At 36.0% G+C, this 17,240-nt stretch overlaps 3 protein-coding genes across 8 annotated transcripts in view; 1 reads left to right on the top strand and 2 right to left on the bottom strand.

The window, feature by feature from the left end:
* INTS13 (integrator complex subunit 13) overlaps positions 1–16,072 on the bottom strand; it is a 27,111-nt gene extending 11,039 nt beyond the window's left edge. Inside the window, exons 1-10 of one of the 3 annotated variants that reach the window (XM_086713789.1) lie at positions 15,580–16,072; positions 14,386–14,621; positions 12,388–12,462; positions 8,580–8,782; positions 8,133–8,213; positions 7,074–7,164; positions 5,475–5,603; positions 3,997–4,081; positions 1,444–1,533; positions 923–1,030 (exon numbers count right to left, since the gene is read on the bottom strand). In XM_086713789.1, the coding sequence (XP_086569915.1) occupies positions 923–1,030; positions 1,444–1,533; positions 3,997–4,081; positions 5,475–5,603; positions 7,074–7,164; positions 8,133–8,213; positions 8,580–8,782; positions 12,388–12,462; positions 14,386–14,610 (1,087 nt within the window). In that variant the 5' untranslated portion in view covers positions 14,611–14,621; positions 15,580–16,072. The remainder of the gene's footprint in view (positions 1–922; positions 1,031–1,443; positions 1,534–3,996; positions 4,082–5,474; positions 5,604–7,073; positions 7,165–8,132; positions 8,214–8,579; positions 8,783–12,387; positions 12,463–14,385; positions 14,622–15,579) is intronic. The other 2 variants (XM_025930473.2, XM_086713790.1) reach the window with 2 other exon arrangements.
* LOC147579255 (uncharacterized) lies at positions 15,578–17,240 on the bottom strand. Of its 2 annotated transcripts, none has more exons than XR_015253711.1 (2): positions 15,970–17,240; positions 15,578–15,754 (listed from the first exon to the last, which is right to left on the bottom strand). XR_015253711.1 is itself a non-coding variant. In XM_086713791.1 (2 exons), exon 1 carries the CDS (start codon positions 16,821–16,823, stop codon positions 16,053–16,055), a length of 771 nt encoding a protein of 256 aa, XP_086569917.1. In that variant the 5' UTR covers positions 16,824–17,240; the 3' UTR covers positions 15,578–15,754; positions 16,023–16,052. The 2 variants fall into 2 exon arrangements, 1 of the variants encoding a protein (XP_086569917.1); XM_086713791.1 differs by having other exon boundaries at positions 16,023–17,240.
* Positions 16,331–17,240, top strand: part of FGFR1OP2 (FGFR1 oncogene partner 2) — a 35,815-nt gene continuing 34,905 nt past the window's right edge. For 2 of the 3 annotated variants that reach the window (XM_025930797.2, XM_025930795.2), the window contains exon 1: positions 16,406–16,541. The gene's annotated coding sequence lies outside the window, so the exon portion shown is untranslated. Of the gene's footprint in view, positions 16,542–17,240 lie in introns of all 3 variants that reach the window. The other variant, XM_025930796.2, reaches the window with a different exon arrangement.

Raw genomic sequence — 17,240 nt, 5'->3', positions numbered from 1 at the left:
CTGAATTCTAGCCTTAGCTTTCTCTTGGTCACTCAAAGCTTACATAGTTGTACAGTTTTCCAAAGTAAGTATAGTGGTCTCTGGTACAATGTTTGGTTACATCCTTTATACATTACAAGTACATACAATCTTTCTCCTGGACATCAAGAAGAACAGAGAGACAACTGCTGGATAACTCTCTAGCTATCAAAGCTACACAACATTTGGGGGAGAAAGCAAAGTCTCAATGTACTTGCACAATACCTCCTTATCAGCACAGTTACCATAACTACTTTCTATTTCACATGACCAAAGGTTATTTAATCTACACGTTACACAGTCTTAAAATCAAATTTTGCTTAAATTTGACCCATCACATCAGTGGTTTCAAACCTAGTCAATCAGAAGAATCAACTGGAGAAGCTATTAAGAATTTAAATTTAGCAAATGGACTCCAATTTTTTTTTTTTTTTAATTTTCACACAAGGAAACCACAGACTTAAGAGTCATATAGGTAAGAATCATATGGCATAATACTGAAAATGCAATGTTTATTTATGATTAAGGTACAGTGTGCAAAAAGAGGTTTATATATACTTTGCAATTTAAAATTTAACAGGCCAGGGTAAATAGTCTGTATTATTCTACCAAAAAAATCAACTTAGACTCTAACAGCCAAATTTTAAAATTAAAAATACTTAAAAATATTTAAATAAAACTTTTTATGACAATATGGAAAACATAAAGTTATCTTATTTTTTTAAAACATTAATAAAATTGCTAAAAGGGTATTTACAATTAGGTAACTTTAGAAGAGTTTTCGAAGATAAAACAGTTTTAGGTTATCTTAAAAGAGCTTTCCAGAGTACAGATTTTCACATATCCTTACTAATAACTTCACTTGTAATATTTTCAGCCCAAACAATTAAATGTTGAAAATTACCATTTAGAAGAAAATTAGTAAGGCAGGAGGAAGGTCTGCTATTTACGTCTACAGGTGAAATTCGGTAAGCGCCAGTGCAATAGTGTAATTCTGAAATGGGAGAAAACACTGATTTGAAAGAATATAAAGGAATTATTTCCACAATTAAAAGAGGGGGAAAAATGTTCGTTGAGCCCCTAAAACAATGAAAAACATAAATTCAAAAATAAACTAATGATCCCTACATATACCCACTTTTAGAACCTCTTGATTTATCCTTTCCTTTTTCTTTTTTCCTTTCTTTTCTTCTTTTTTAAAGTTTATTTTGAGAGAGAGAGAGAGAGAGACCATGAGTTAGGGAGGGAAAGAGAGCAAGGGGAGACAGAGAATCCCAAGCAGGCTCCGCACTGCCAGTGCAGAGTCCAATGAGGGGCTCGAACTCACAAACCGTGAAACCACGACCTGAGCCGAAACCAAGAGTTGGACACTTCACCAACTGTGTCACCCAGGCACCCCTATTTCAATTTCCTTAAAATACCTACCAATGTTATTTGTCCTGGGTGTGCACCATTTTAATGTTATCGTTTCTTTAAACGAGCCTTCTCTACTGCTGCCACCTATGTGAGTATCACCTTTAAAAATAAGCCAGAGAGACATTACAAAATAGATCACAAACTTCAAATCATTTACTTAAGTAAGACTTCCAAAACAGTTTAAACTCTATAGGAGAAAACACCTCTGGGAGAACATCAATTCTATAAAGTATCCTAGAATAACACCAAAAGGAGTTTAGATATTTGCTCTGATTAAAACAAATATTCAATTATCTTCAAATTTCTCATTAATCATTTCAGTCACTGCACTGAAAGTCAACAGCAAAAATTTTTGTTTATTTTAATAATATACAACTGTTCTCCTCTGACACCATGAAATCGTAATATGGTCAAATACTCAAAGAAAGTGTCAGGAATCTAAAATGAACTGAATCCTAATGAATTTATGAGGAGAACCATAAAATAAGGGATCTAGAAAATAAATATAAAAAGATGTAACAATGAGCATGTTTTGCCTCAATGGAGTCTATAGTAAAACAGAGTGAACAGATGTTAAGAAAATAATAATGAACAAGTGAGGACTATAAAGTTGACAATGCTTTGAAGGAGACGTGTACAGTACCATGAGCATCTATACACAGAGATCTGACCCAATCTACGACACCAGGGAAGGTTTCTTTGAGAAGTGAAAAAACTAGGTTCAGTTGTCAAAGGATAAGGAGAAATTAAAGAAATGAAGAAAAGAACATTTGAGCAAGGAAAGAACAGCAAATGTCAAGATACTGTGACAGGAAGGAGCATGGAGTTTCTGGCCTATGCACTGAAACAGGAGTACGTTGTGAGAGGAAAATGGAAAGGAGGACAGGCCAGGCAATGCAGGGACTGGTAAGACATTTAAACAGTTGGGTCTTTATCCAAAGGGTAACAAAAACAATAAAGGGTTTTAAGCTAAGGGAACATGGTCAGGATTAGCATTCTGAAAGCTATTCTAGCTCACAGGTCAAGAGGAGACACACCATTTTAAGGGGCTACTAAGGAATAGTAGATAAGAAAATAATAGGCTGGATCAGGGAGATGGTAATGGCAGTAGAGATGCAGTTGTATGAATGTATTTGGGAGACACTTAATAGGTAAAATCAAGAAAATGTGATGATGGCCTAGATATGAAGAATGATACAGAGATGTCTCAAAGATGACTGAGGTTTCTGCCTTAAACAACTGGGTAGACAATAGGGCCATTCACTAAGAGAGGGGACAGTAGAAGACCAGTTCAGGGGGCAGGCTCCTAAGTTGTTCTGGGAATGTTGAGTTATAGGTGCCGGAGAGACACCTAGCAGATATAATTAGGCAGTAGAGGATATAGGTCTACAGCTTACGGAAGCTATCTGAGCTAAAGCGCAAGCCTACTCATCCAAGTCCAGCTCTAATGTCATCTCTGTAAAGCTTGCCTAAGTCACGGAGGCATAATCACATGCAACCCTCGTGATCCCACAGCACCCTATTCATAGTGCTACTACAGCATTTACAAATGGTTCCCTTGTGTCACACAGACAACATGTCAATTACTATCTTAGAGAAATATTTTGTGTCACAAAAGATATTCTTAACATTTTTTTGTTTTAAAATATTTTAAAAGTTGGTATTAACTCAGTTAGTGACATAAGTTCCACACACCATATTTTCAAAAACAAGTTCTTTACATTCCTTTGTTAAACATTAATACATCTGTTTATCTTAATAGTTTTTTTCACATTACAAATTCGTATTAGATTAATTTCAAGATTTCTTATACACTGAACAAATGTTACGACTGGTTGATGGATACTAACTTCAAAAAAGATGTATAAAACATTATCAAAGTTAACCATTTAATTCTCTGATAGCATCAACTTACAGAGAAAACATTAGAAAGGATTTAATCAAATGTCAAAACTTAAAGGCAATTTCACTGAATTTTTTTCGGAATGGATGGATTATTAGTTCATCTAATCCAGCATCTTTATTTTATTAAAGTGTGCAAACTCAAGTCTAGAAACATACAGATCTTGCTAGCTGGTGGCAAAGCTTTAGCTAAAACTCTGATCTACTAACTCCAGAGCCTTCTCCCAAGTTATGCTAATAGAGTTGCAGAAATCATGATATTGGTGATGAGACCTACTGACTCGAATAATTTTTCGAAGAAAACAACAAATTTAGATTTCAGAACAACTGATCTTTATGCAGGCAAGTTGGAACTCTATCACTCTTTCAAGTCAGTTCTTGTTCCTCTTGCTTTCCCAAGGTGATTTGCTTGCAAAAGAGAAACTAGGACATGACTGTACCGGCTATCTCAGTATTTGTTCCAGGAGGCTAGTGTTTCCCAAAGTAAATTCTACAGGACACTAGTTCCATGGCCATTAGTAGACAGCATTGTGGAATAAGTGTGGAAAGAGGTGGACTACAGCCAATCAGGTCTGTTTACTGACAAACTTCTGAAAGTTGTTAGTATGCTTTCATAGGTTAGATCTTACAAAATAAAACTTTTCAATGTCCTTTTCTTACCACTTTTCAGGAAATCCACATGTGCATCTTTGTGATGAAGTAGTTCCACATCATAATTGGCAGATGTATTAGCGTGTTGTTCTTCCTTAAAGTAAAATTTAAAATAATTTAGTTTTATTTTCAAAATAATGAAGTTATTATTCACTTTGCTTTTTGCTTAAAGTGAGATAAAATATACCCAACAATAATTAGCTATAATATTGGGACAGTTTGCTCAGTAATCTATTTAAAGATGCAATAATTTTCCAAAGCAATATGAACTCTATAAAACTACTAGCTACATAGAAGTAATATTTAATGATTTTTCTTACATCAGAATTAACATAAATGACTCTTCCAGAATTTTAGAGTTTTTTTTCTCTAAATGCATTGTCTTGCCAATACATTTTATAAATACAACTGAAGTAGCTTATACAAACTCAAAGTGAAATAGTTGTTTAAAGGAGGAAATAGCATCTTTAAATACCTACAGGAAATTAGCAACACCAGTTATATAAAATAGTAAATACAGACTAATAAACAAGTTTAGTAACTTGTTTTCACTAAAGAGTAAATAAGAACTTCAATAACATCAGTTTACAGGGAAAAGACAAAGATTGAAGAAAGGGTCACACCAGTCGCACACAAATATGATCAAATTTAAAAAACAAGGTATCTGTCACCCTCAGAGTATTTTTCTTGTACCTCATGAAATTACACATATTAAAATATATTATGCTATTTTACTTGATAATTTCTGCATCCAAACCATTCTATTAGATAAGGCTACAATTTCTATTAAAGAGCCAGCCATTTTATAAGGAGGAAATTAATAATGAATAGATTATACTTCTCATGAAATTCAGTGTTCGTCATATGGCGGCAAAACAATGAAATTGGACTTAAAACTGTGCTTGTCCTAGACAACTTAATGATGACATAATGGAAATAAACAGGTACCAACAGATTCCTAAGAAAATCCATTAGTAAAATCATAAAACTTACATCTTTGGTTTTTCAGCTAGAGTATAATAAACTTTTTAAAAACTATGAGCTATTTTTTCTATAGTCAGGCCTATTAGTTACAAACACCTTCATACTAGATGAGCAAGAACAAAAATACAGGAAATAAAAGATCCACTAGGATGCACAAAGTAAAATCTAATAACATAACTATCAGGAAAAGAATCACAGAAAAAATAATCATTTAAGATAGAGATTGTATTTTGATGAAAATAATGAGAACATAATTAAAAACAAAAAGCTGATATATAGTACTCTTACGAGAAAGAAAACTACAGAATTTTGTTCTGTGATCCTTTTTGTTGCTTTTCACTATGTACTGACCTGGTCAAAGACACTGAATGTGGGCTAGCAAAACAGAAAATATGATATGGGGAGAAAAAGTTAAGGTCCAATAAAAATAAATAATACATGTCAAACAAATATTTAAAAAGCATACCAGAACTTTCAAAATAGCAAGAAAAAGTACTGCCTACCTTCATTGGAATATTTGTAATAGTAGTTGAAGCCAAGTCAAAATGTTGCTGTACCAAAATATTTAACTTGGTAGCAAGATGCCGTCCTGCACGAACACTATGAACTTCACTGGTTAAAACAGGGGATAACTACCAAAAAAAAAAAAAAAAAAAAAAAAAAAAAATATATATATATATATATATATATATATATATATATATATATGAAAAAAAAAAACCAACGTTAATACATTGTGACCTGGTGTCAAATATTTTACTTCAGTCTATAAATATTAAATATTTTTAGTTTTTGGAATTTGGAAAAAGTAAAAAAGCCCATAAATTAACTATGATTATTATTTTAGCAAGAAATGTTCATGTATTTATTCATTCAACAGACAGGAACTAAGCAGACCTTACTACATTGTATGCCAGAAACTACATGAGCTATTAGAGGATACAGCAGTAAATAGGCAAAGTCCTTTTCATCTTGACACTCAGAGTGCAAGTCTTCGATTCAAATATTTATTTTAACTTACAATTTTTACTTCTATTTATCTATATGCAAAATGGATTTGAAATGGCCCACAGAAATACTGTAGAAAATAAGTAATTTTATGGAGAGGAAAAACACCTGCAGATAAAACTGCTTATTATAAAGAATACGGGAACTGCCACAAACATATTTCATCACGAATAAATGCGATCAGGCAGCCAAAAGTTACTTTATGGCAAGATAAAGTGTATGCATACATATATCTTATATATAATTTGTATATACTACCTATCATACTTATTATACCTATAACATCTGTCACAAATAAATGTTTAGTTATTACAAAGAAAGCCAACAAACTGCCATGTTATCGAAAGAGGCAGAAAAAAGTTAACAGAAAAGGGGTTTACACTGGAAACCACCTAAAAACACAATGAAAGAGCTAAAGACCTAAAAATACCAGTTAACTACAAAACATTCAGACTAAGGTAATACTTCACCTGTTTATATTAACTAAGGCTAAGAGAAAAAACAGAACGTAAGAACATACGTGTTTAATTATATAAATATACACATCTATATTTCTAAACACAGACCACTGATGGGAGAATATTACATGATGCAAATCCATTTGAAAATCAACAGACCCATTTTTTCCTGTAAAATTGTTCAAATTTATTTAAAAAGTAAAAGCAAGATTAAAAGTTAGCTTTAGCTTTTTATCCTCTGGATAGGTAAAATTAATTTGTTATTAGAGTCTATTTTTGTTAAGAAGTGTATTACTCCTCTAATGAGGAAAAAAAGATTTTTATACAATAAAAAGTTATTAAAGCAAATGAAATCCATTACAGTAATTGAAATTTTAGCATCAATACACACTATGTACGGTTTTGCAACACATTTAATTAAACTTCAATAGGCAAGCAAAACAGAAAACACTTTAAAATCTACAATTATAACATGAAGAACCCAACTAGGTGTTTTGCCACAGAGATGGCTTTGCGAACTCTAAATATCTTCTTGGCAGAAAATGTTGGCAATGTGATTATTTTTATGCTAACCCTTCTCAGCATTTATTATTAATAAATGACAATGATCTTTTCTTCCATTACTTCTGCACTTACCTCCTTTTTAGGACGATCAGACACAAGGCTGTCTTCACCAACTGCGTAAGTATGGATCAAGACCAGTTCACACTTCTGAATCTGCATGAGACTTAAAGAGAAACTTTTCATTTAGAATCTAAAAACACATAGTATGTAAAGAAACCAGGTAGGTAGACTATTAAGAGTTTAATATACTAAAACAGTGCATCTCTATAATCAGATACTACTGTTAACTAACACAAAAGCTAAATATTTAGAAAAACTGTATAATTGCTGTACTTGTATGGACATTTAGTAAATATATGAATTTAATTCAAATGCACATATGATACTTTCTTGTATGTTTGAAAAACAGAATAAAGGAAAATGTCCTATAATCAGGAAAATTTTCCATAGATAACTACCACAGAGAAAATGAATATATTACACATTTGTTTCCTTTTTTTTTTTTTTTACTAATGATTTTTAAGGACAAAATCAGGCAATCCTAACCATTACCTATAAATGGTTATTTCTAAGAACATAGGATTTTCAATGCTAGAAGTCTTTTATTTTGAAAATGTTTTGGGGCGCCTGGGTGGCGCAGTCGGTTAAGCGTCCGACTTCAGCCAGGTCACGATCTCGCGGTCCGTGAGTTCGAGCCCCGCGTCAGGCTCTGGGCTGATGGCTCAGAGCCTGGAGCCTGTTTCCGATTCTGTGTCTCCCTCTCTCTCTGCCCCTCCCCCGTTCATGCTCTGTCTCTCTCTGTCCCAAAAATAAATAAACGTTGAAAAAAAAAAAAAAGAAAATGTTTTTAATTTTTGAAAAATTTTTATTTTGAAACTTCCAAACCTACAGAAAAGCTAAAGGAAAAGTACTATGCAATGAATACCCATACACCCTTAACCTAGATTCATTAACTGTTAGCTATTTTTGTTTTCCCCACATAAATATCAAATAAACATTTTTTGACTAACTAGTAGAGCCAGTAGAGAATTAAAGGGAATACTACCAATTACTATTGAAATTATTGGAGTAATTATAATGAAATACATGACTATAAAATGGAATATGTATTTCACTTATGATTATACTCACTGATCTGAATTTGCAGCAAGCTTGTTATGCTCGTGAATTGTTTCCTGGACACAGTCCTCAAGCATTCGCACATGACTATCACTATGGCATAAAAAAGAACAAAATTAAATAAACAGTAAGAGAAAAAATTAAACACACTATTTAGCTGTAGTATCTTGTGATAGGCACTTAAAATTACTTCAGTGAGGACGGTCTTCAGTATGCTCATTCACAATACCAAACAGCCAGCTGAAAAACTAGTGAGAAAAAGTCAGATTAACCCATATGATGACAATCTAAGCAGCTTTCACTGAAATGACTATTTAAGAACTGGATAAATACAGCTTCAGTATTAGGCCACCTGAGATATGCTTAACCGCTAACATGCTGTCCTGTTTTTTTAAGTAAAAACTGCAACAAGACATTAAAATTCCCTCAGTGAAAGAATTACTGTGATTAATGTCTCACCTTTTTGCATTAGTAATGCAAATTATTCGTCCTCTATTTCCAACACGTTCTGCATTTTCCATTAGTAGAGTACGAGCCTCATGTTGGTATTCTGTAATTTTACACAGGGTTTCCACTGCTGCAACGAGACCATGCAGAATGCTGCAGCATTCTGGATCTGCTCGTGGATTAGGAGGCCCAACAGCAGCTAATGCTGCCATTAGCTAAGTAAAAGGGAAAATAATTATGTTGACAAGAGTATGTACAAGTCAGACAAAGACATCACAGGAAAACTACAGACCAGCATACCTTAAAAATATGGACACAAATATCCTCAACAAAATACTAGCAAACCAAATCCAGCAACATATGAAAAGAATTATACACCATGACAAAGTGGGACTTATCCCAGGAATGCAAAGTTGACTTAACATCCAAAAATCAATTAATGTCAATACCAACACAATTTTTAAAAATCACACGGTCATCTCCATAAACACAGAAAAAGCATTTCATAAAATCCAAGACCCTTTTATGATAAAAATACTCAACAAACTACAAATAGAAGGAAACTCCTCAAGCAGAAAATAGCATCTAAGAAAACATACAGATAACACCATGCTTCATAGTAAAGCCTGTACATGTTCTCTCCAAGATTAGGAACAGAAGAAGGATGTCCACTCTCATCACTTCTATTTCACACTGTATTGGTGGGTCTAGCCAGGGCAATTAAGAAAAAGAAATAGAAGGAGCCAGAAGTAAAATTATCTCTGTATCACAGATGACGTGATCTTGTATGTAGAAAGTCAAATGGAATCCACTAAAAAACTGTTAGAAATAATAAGTCCAGCAAGTTGCAGGATACATGATCAATACACAAACACAAATTGTATTGCTACACACTTGCAATGGACAATCCGAAAATAAAGGAAACAATTCTAATATAATAGCATCAAAAAAATAAAATACTTAGGAATAAAATCAACAAAAGAAATGCAAATTTTATACTCTTGAGAACTACAAACATCACTGAAAGAAATTAAAGATCTAAATGATATAAAACATCCCATGTTCATGAGTTGGAAGACATAATATTGTTAAAATTGCAACATTACTCAAACTGAACTACAGATTAAACATAATCTGTGTCACAATCCCAGCCGACTGCTTTGTAGAAATGGACAAGGTGGTTCTAAATTCATATGGAATTGCAAGGGACTGAAAATGACCGAAACAATCTTGAAAAGGAACAAGATGGAAGAACTTTGCTTTGTATATGCATAAAGACACTCTGGAATGAGCCATGAAAAACTAATAGTGGTGGAGATAAATAGTGATGTGCTAGTAAATCAGTTCCCCAAAGTGTGGGGAAAGCCCTAATCTGTAGTGTTTGCCAGTATCTATGGTTAAATAAAATACCCCCACCATGGGAGATGTCAAGATTCACTGAATGCAAAGTTGGTGTAAGCAGGGTCCAGCACACTCATTGAGACAGGGGATGAGTTGGAAAGTTTTCCCGTTTACTAACACAAACATGTATGTGGAAGTGTACATATGTACATGTGTATGTATATAAATTTTACTTCTAAACTATATAGGTATTACCTATTCATAATAAGTAACCAGAAAAGAAAGAAAAAAGACTGTGTATAAACGACTATATAAAGTCTCTGGTACATAGGAGAAGCTCAATAAAAAGTACCTTTATAGGGGAGGGATTCTGTGGTCCTGAAGAAAGTAGCAGAAAGCAAGTTTAACTTTTAAGGTCAGACAGAGATGGGTTAAAACTCTGGCTCTGCCTTTTAATGCTGTGTGACCCTGGTCAATTCCTCCTAACCTAAAAGTGAAAATACTAATATAACCTGTCCCACATTAGTATAATACTTGCAAACTTGATTTAATTTAGCCAACAAAAATCAGACCCAAACTCCTGAAATATGACAATTTTTGGTGATAAAATTTAAGATATGTAGGATAGAGTTATGTGCTATAACAGAAAGAGCCCTGGACCCAGGTATAGAAGTCAAACAACATATAGCCCCTGTGGGCTCCATTCCTTCACCTGCACAATGAAGGAGTCGAAGCAAACGACATCTAAAATCCTTCTAGCCCCCAAATTTGTCTTTGATCTCTTCCACTTGTTACTCATGATTGTTGACAATAACTAGGGAAAGGTGTGACATGGATAACCAAAGCTAAACATTAAATGTGTTAACACAGGCAAGCTTATATATAATTTATACAACATGTCAATTATTTCATATAATCTTAAACACCAGTGAGCTGCTATACAGTTGCCTTCCGAACTAGACTGGAGTTTCCCCTTCTGTTCACGACTTAAAAACAATCAGTGTGATACAATGTGCCTTCACATTCAGAAAGCAGAGAGAAGTAGCAATTCTCTTATCATTGGTATATGTGCCATTATGAGATGCACAACTTTTACTGCACCGCAGAGGTGAAGTAAGGAAAACCTATGCCAATTTGTACTGATTTTTTTTTCATACACAACAGAGAGACTTCAAGCTTCTTTCACAGTACCTCTTGAAAGAAGTAAAGCAAAACACATGCCATTTCAAAAAGAAAATGCAAGGAGAATGTACAGAATCCTTAATATTACTTTTTCAAGTTAAAAAAAAAAAAGAATAAAGAACATTCTGGAGTGATATAAATGCAAAGCCAAACCAATAAAAGCCTGCTGCTTGAGTGAGTTACCTCAAAAGAATAAAGGGTTAGATGTGTTTACATACATGATGATACTAATCACAACATTTTAAGACCAAACACTGGGATAAACACATTTTCTTTAAAAATGTTCCGTTTAAAACACATTTACAACATGAGATTATCTCCACTGAAGACCATCCATTAACAAAGAATTTTAACATGAAATAATTCAAACAATGTATTCAAAAATTTCACTAATGTCTGTCTCTCAGATACATCTTCATCAGTAAAGAAACCAGTAAACTGAAGTCTTCCATCCAACCAACAATAGCAAAGAACATAAGCTACCACAAACCCAATATCCTTAGACACATAATGTTTAAGAAGCACCAGGCCTATTAAGCGGCCAGCTAAAACTGGAGCAAAAGACTGCTCCAAGAAGTTTTTCAAGACAAAAAAACGAAGCTGTTACATTTCTGATCAAAATATTGGGAAGTTTTGTAGAAACATGAGGAAAAGCAGCAACAGATATACATAAAATTGAGCAATTAAGAAGGAAATGATAAACTGTAAGAATAAACAAAGAGTCACACAAGAAAGGAAATAATATGTAAGACAAATCATTATGTTTCAGACCTTAAACTTATACAGTGCTATGATACCTCAATAAAACCTAAAAAGAGAGAGAAAGGAAATAACCACATATACTACTTAGCTTAGCAGTAACACTTTATATAGATATTATAATGCAAATATGCAATTTTGAATTAACAAAAATTCTGACATAACAACACTGAGAAAATGAAGGAACGGCAGAAGGGAGGTAGAGGGGCATGGGTGGCAGAGAATATAAAAGTTAATTCCTCACTAACAATAATGATAAAAAAATAAAGTTTAAATTGAGAATTCTATCAATAGCAGTAAAAATTTGTTATTTTGAAATATGGAAGTAAATACTAGATGAGTTAGAGTTGAAAGTTTGCTTCTAGGAATTGGGGAAAGACTAGAATGAAGATAGCTGGCTTTCCTTTAGTAGTAGTTGTTTTAAAACTATGTGCAAATACTATAGTGATAAAAAAAATCTTTTAAATCATCTTTCAAGAAAGTATTACCACATTCAGATAATTTTCAAAAATGGCCACAGCTCAAAACCTAACCATACCTCCTGCAAATTTTGGTCTTCTTGAGTCCAAGAATTTAAAACATGTGCTCCAGAGTCACTCACAATGAAATTCACCTGATAGATTTCAAAGACAGAATTAGTATTCACATCCAATTCCACTGAAATCACATCATATTTAAAATAATATGCAGTTCCTAGAACTGGTTTGCTGATTCATTCATTCACTTTATAGTTCTAGAATGCCTAGTATCTGCCAGGTGCTATCCTCAGCACTGGGGTTTTGGAAATACAGTGATGAATGAAAGTTGTATCACTCACAATGTGGGGAAAGTCAGGGGTTTGTGGGTAGTGGTAAGACAGAGGGCAGTATGGGAAGAATACAAACAAACAAATGCACAAGATTATTTCAGTGAGTGACAAATGCTATGAAAAAGAAATTGGTTAGCTACTTTAGGTTGGGTGGTCTATAGTGGCAATTGGGGGGAATCCAAAACGACCAAAAGAAAACAGCCATAAATAGAGCTGGGGATAGAGAATTCCTGGTACAGCAAACGCAAAGGCCTCAAAAGGATGAAAAGGTCAGAACAGGCAAAGGGGTCGGGGGAAAGCTCAGAGAAATAAGCAGTAGCCATATCACAAAAGGCATTGAAAGTCAAAATAGTGCATTTGGACTTCAATGCAAACCAAAAAAATACTATCACAGAAGATGATAATGCTAGTAAGGATATATTAGAAAATACATAAAATGACGAATGTTCTTTTGGAGGAGGGTGAGATTCTTTCTTTCCTCTGGACTATATCATCTAATCCATGATCTTTTTTCCTACCATCCATGAAATACTAGTTTTGCACCCCTAATAAATGTGATAAGTAGCCTTCTCTCCTAAGCCTTACCTGACAGGGACATTTTACTAGCCACTTCAGTTACAGTATCTCACTGAAATCTTACATCATAGGAAGTAGGTGTTATGCTTACATGGGAAGAACCAGACTTGGAGAAATTAAGCAATATGATCAAGGTCACACTGTGGTAGCTGATGAAGCCAGAATTTGAACCAAAGCCTGCACCCTAAATGACTAGTTATCCTCCCTTTCGTATTTTTTTACCCTACATAATGCACAATTTACTGAAGGACTAAAAACACTTACATTTAATTTGGAATATATCTGAATATATAGATTCTCTATGTTCAGCCTTACTGTTACTGCCCTGCCTGTGCCAGTCTAAGAACTGGCTAGGTCCCAGCCTAGGCTGCTCCAAATGAGACAAAGCAAATCATCCACTTGTGGCTAACCAAATGACTCTCCCAAAATAAAATAGCTGAAATGATGAAACCTGAAGGTAATTTTCATATCTGGAATCTATCAATCTTCAATTTCTCTTCTTGTGGATAAAAACAAATTCCTCTTAGCATTCTTAAGAGCATTTCTTTCTAACAGCCAAATCCTGCAGCAGTTTAGTGTGCATTCACTAACACTATGAGCAGCCAGCCTGTTTAGGTTCAAATTCTGGTTCTGTGTCTAACTAGCTGTGTGACTCAGGACAACTTTCCTGTCTTTACCTCAGTTTCTACATCTCCAACATGGCAATAATAAACACGGCTGATATTCAGATCGTACACACCAACACAATCTGACATTGCCCACAGCCCACATCCTTTCTGCTTAGGCCAGCAATAGCTCTCAATGGTCAGTGCCTGTTCTATTCAGGTTATTATATACTTCGAATATTGTCCCAGTAATTAGAGTAGCTACCTTATAGGACTGTTGTGAGAATTAATGGAGTTAATAAATATGAAATACTTTGGATATGACTGGTATGTGTCAACGCACCATAACTGTTAGCTGTTATGATGGTTATTGGCCCCAATTAAACATACATAACATATTAACTGCAAAGAAGAGTTCTAAATACCACATTTTTAAAGTAGTAAACAGTTTCAAGTTAAATCTATAGTAAATTCTTATATTAAAAAATGTAACAGGCAGTTAAGTCCATCCCCCCAAATCATGATTTTTCTTGTACTTCACACTCACCAGCTTTTTGAAAGGAAATATATCATACATTATTCTACAATATTCCATGGAAGATTCTACTGAGCAAGTCCACAAGGATTTAGATATGGGGGCCAAAGGGATGATTCCTTGGGTCCTATTCTTCACCAGCATATCAAACTCGACATGCTGTCTGCATGATTCTGCCATGTAAGGGCAGTGATCTACAACAAATACTGTTTTATGAGATTCAGAAAAAATCTTCATTTTGTTTTAACCTGTAAGGGATAAAATATATTAGCCAAATGTCTTATACATGACATTTAATATCCTTAAATTGTTCCTAATTAGTGTCTCTTCCTCAAAAAGATTTGGTAGGGTACATGAATAATCAGTATTCAAAGAAATTTATCTAACAAGATTTAATGAGGTCATGACTAGAAAGTAGCTATCAATTCGAGGGATAAGCTACACCATATTAAGCTGTCACTCTATCAGTCACAGACAAAATTACAGTCCATACAAAATTTTGCTTTTTGAATGAACTTAAAATTGTCAGGAAAAAATGCTTACAAATAACTGTGGTCGATTGCCTTCCATAATACCAAACATAACAAATGATAAATCCTCTTCAAATACACTTCTAATGATTCTTCCTAATTGACATCACACACAAACCCCCAAACTAACCCAAGTCAGTAGTTTTGGGCTTCCCTCCAAAAAGTCTTAAGACTTCTGAAAAAGGATGAGGGGAGCCAGAATTAACAGGAAAGGGGAGTGACAGCAAAAGGAAAGCCCCAAATATAAAAAACATCTCCTACGACAACTGCATATCGGGTCTTCGCATTAGGATAAAGACCCCAAATTCAAACTCTTCCCCCTTAGTATTTGAAACACCATGGTAATTTACCATGTAGAACAGAAAACTTAGTTGCTACCATTCACAGAGCTGGAGAGGAGAAACTTTTAAACTTTTTCTTATAAAAACTCCCTTGCTTCGCTAAATAAAACCTTATACTGAATAGACAATCCACATTCAAAAAGCACATGGTAAGCAAAGTGTTCATCAAACCGAACTGACTTTTTACGATCTAGCTATTTTCTTCTGCTTTCAAACACATTTCCCCTTCATGCAAACTCTTCTTTGAGAAACCTAGTCACATTCTGCTGGAGAGTGGGGGGTGGAAAGTACAAGGTGAGTGAATAGGGAAGACCTCATGATCGAGGTTTGCTTACTTTCGTGCCTGGTCCTGCAGTGAAAACGAACAGAGGCTATGGACCACAGCCTCTCTGGAAAAGGCTGCTGGCTGGGTGGGGAGGGTCAGCGCACAGTCAGGAGTGTCTGGTACCAAAGACAGGGAACTATGCTTTCCCCGCTCATCTCCTAGCACACCGGTCCTTCCCAGGCTTCCTAAATGCAAGAGCGCGCGCGCGTGCGCGTGAACACAAACACTCACACACTCGGACTCGCGCGTGCGCAAAGCCCTCTTCCACAGCCCCGCCAAGCTGCCCTTCCCCCTCGGTGGGCCAGACGCCCAGCTCGCAGAACAGGAAGAGGGCGGAGCCAAGAAAAAAATGCCTCCGACGCTCAAGATTTTCTACCGGCTAATTTTCCCAATAACCCACTGGGAAGATTGATCCGGGCGACCATAGAGACTCCACAACAGCGAAGTACCAACCACAGCACCGCCTAAGCCAGCCACGCTCTCTTAACGCAAGGCCCTCCCACCCGGCCTCCACCCGGCCTCCCTTTCTCGGTTTCTCCACCCAGGCCGGCTTCCCCTGTCAAAACTCGCGACACTTTGCGAGAAGCCAAGCGACAGCCTGAGTAGATTAATAGGGAGGGACGTAGAAGGGAACCGCCTCCACCTCTCGCGCATGTCTGCAAAGACCCGCAAATAAATCTCTGGCTTTGCCCCCACCGTAACGTGAGGAAGGAAATCTCGCGAGGTTTGGGTCCTCTGAGCGTGCAGGTCCGAGGCGGTCCGCGGAGGTTTACCTCCGGCCAGTGATGGGGCTGAGCTCCGCTGACCTTTCCAGCCGCATCTCCACTGATGGTCTCTGCTGGGTCCTGAGTCTGCTCGCTGAAGAAGGTGAACAGACGAGCGGAGTCTCTTCCCGTGGGTGCGTAGGTCCCTGTTAGCAGAGGCTTTGAGTCCTAACGCCACTGCTGACGGCTGCGAGGGATTGAGACCAGAGTAAGTGGAATAAATCCAGGGACATGAGCGGGCAAAGGGAGTCGGAAGTTTCCTTCCCCTGGGCCGCTCTGGTGCTTTCCACCTCTTGAACTGCTTGCCCCCTGTCCCTAGCCGCTTCCCTGCGCTGGTTACCCGCTTCTTCCTTTTCCCGGCCTCAGTTGTGAGCTCCTCTTTCCGGGTCTGAGGTGCGGAAAGTTTCTTGAAGCTTTGGCCGTAACCCTGTGTGGACGCATTTTCCGTTTCTTTTTTCTTCCTGCCTAAACCCACCTGGGTGCTGACCATTGAGAGGAGGGAAGAGGGACTCTTGCGGTTTTGAGTTTACCGCTTTGCAGGATATATCGTGCCTATAACCATTTCTTGTCTCTTGAAAAACTGCCCTCTCAGGAATACTACTCTTTTCCTGGTTTTCTTCCTTTCCAATGTATCCCATCTCTCATAATGGTACCAGTATCCATCCCTCTGTCCAAACTAGAAACCTTTGTCCCTGATTCTGCATTTCCACTTGCACTGAACTGTATTATTTCTTCCACCAGAATTATTGCAGTTACCCACCCTCCCCCAGTAGTTTCTCCACCTTCATCCTTCCATACAGTTATTCTGAAATCCGTTTATGTCAGTCCTTAAACTTTGTCAGTAACCATATTGCTGATGGAATTAAGTCTTAATTGTGAGGCATATCATTTAGGGCCTTTTACTATC

The sequence above is a fragment of the Puma concolor genome, chromosome B4 (genome assembly GCF_028749965.1).
Source record: "Puma concolor isolate L17-30 chromosome B4, mPumCon1.1.hap2, whole genome shotgun sequence".
In the NCBI taxonomy this organism is placed as follows: domain Eukaryota; kingdom Metazoa; phylum Chordata; class Mammalia; order Carnivora; family Felidae; genus Puma; species Puma concolor.
Note: the sequence above shows the minus strand (reverse complement) of the source record. Positions and strands in the feature narration are given on the sequence as shown.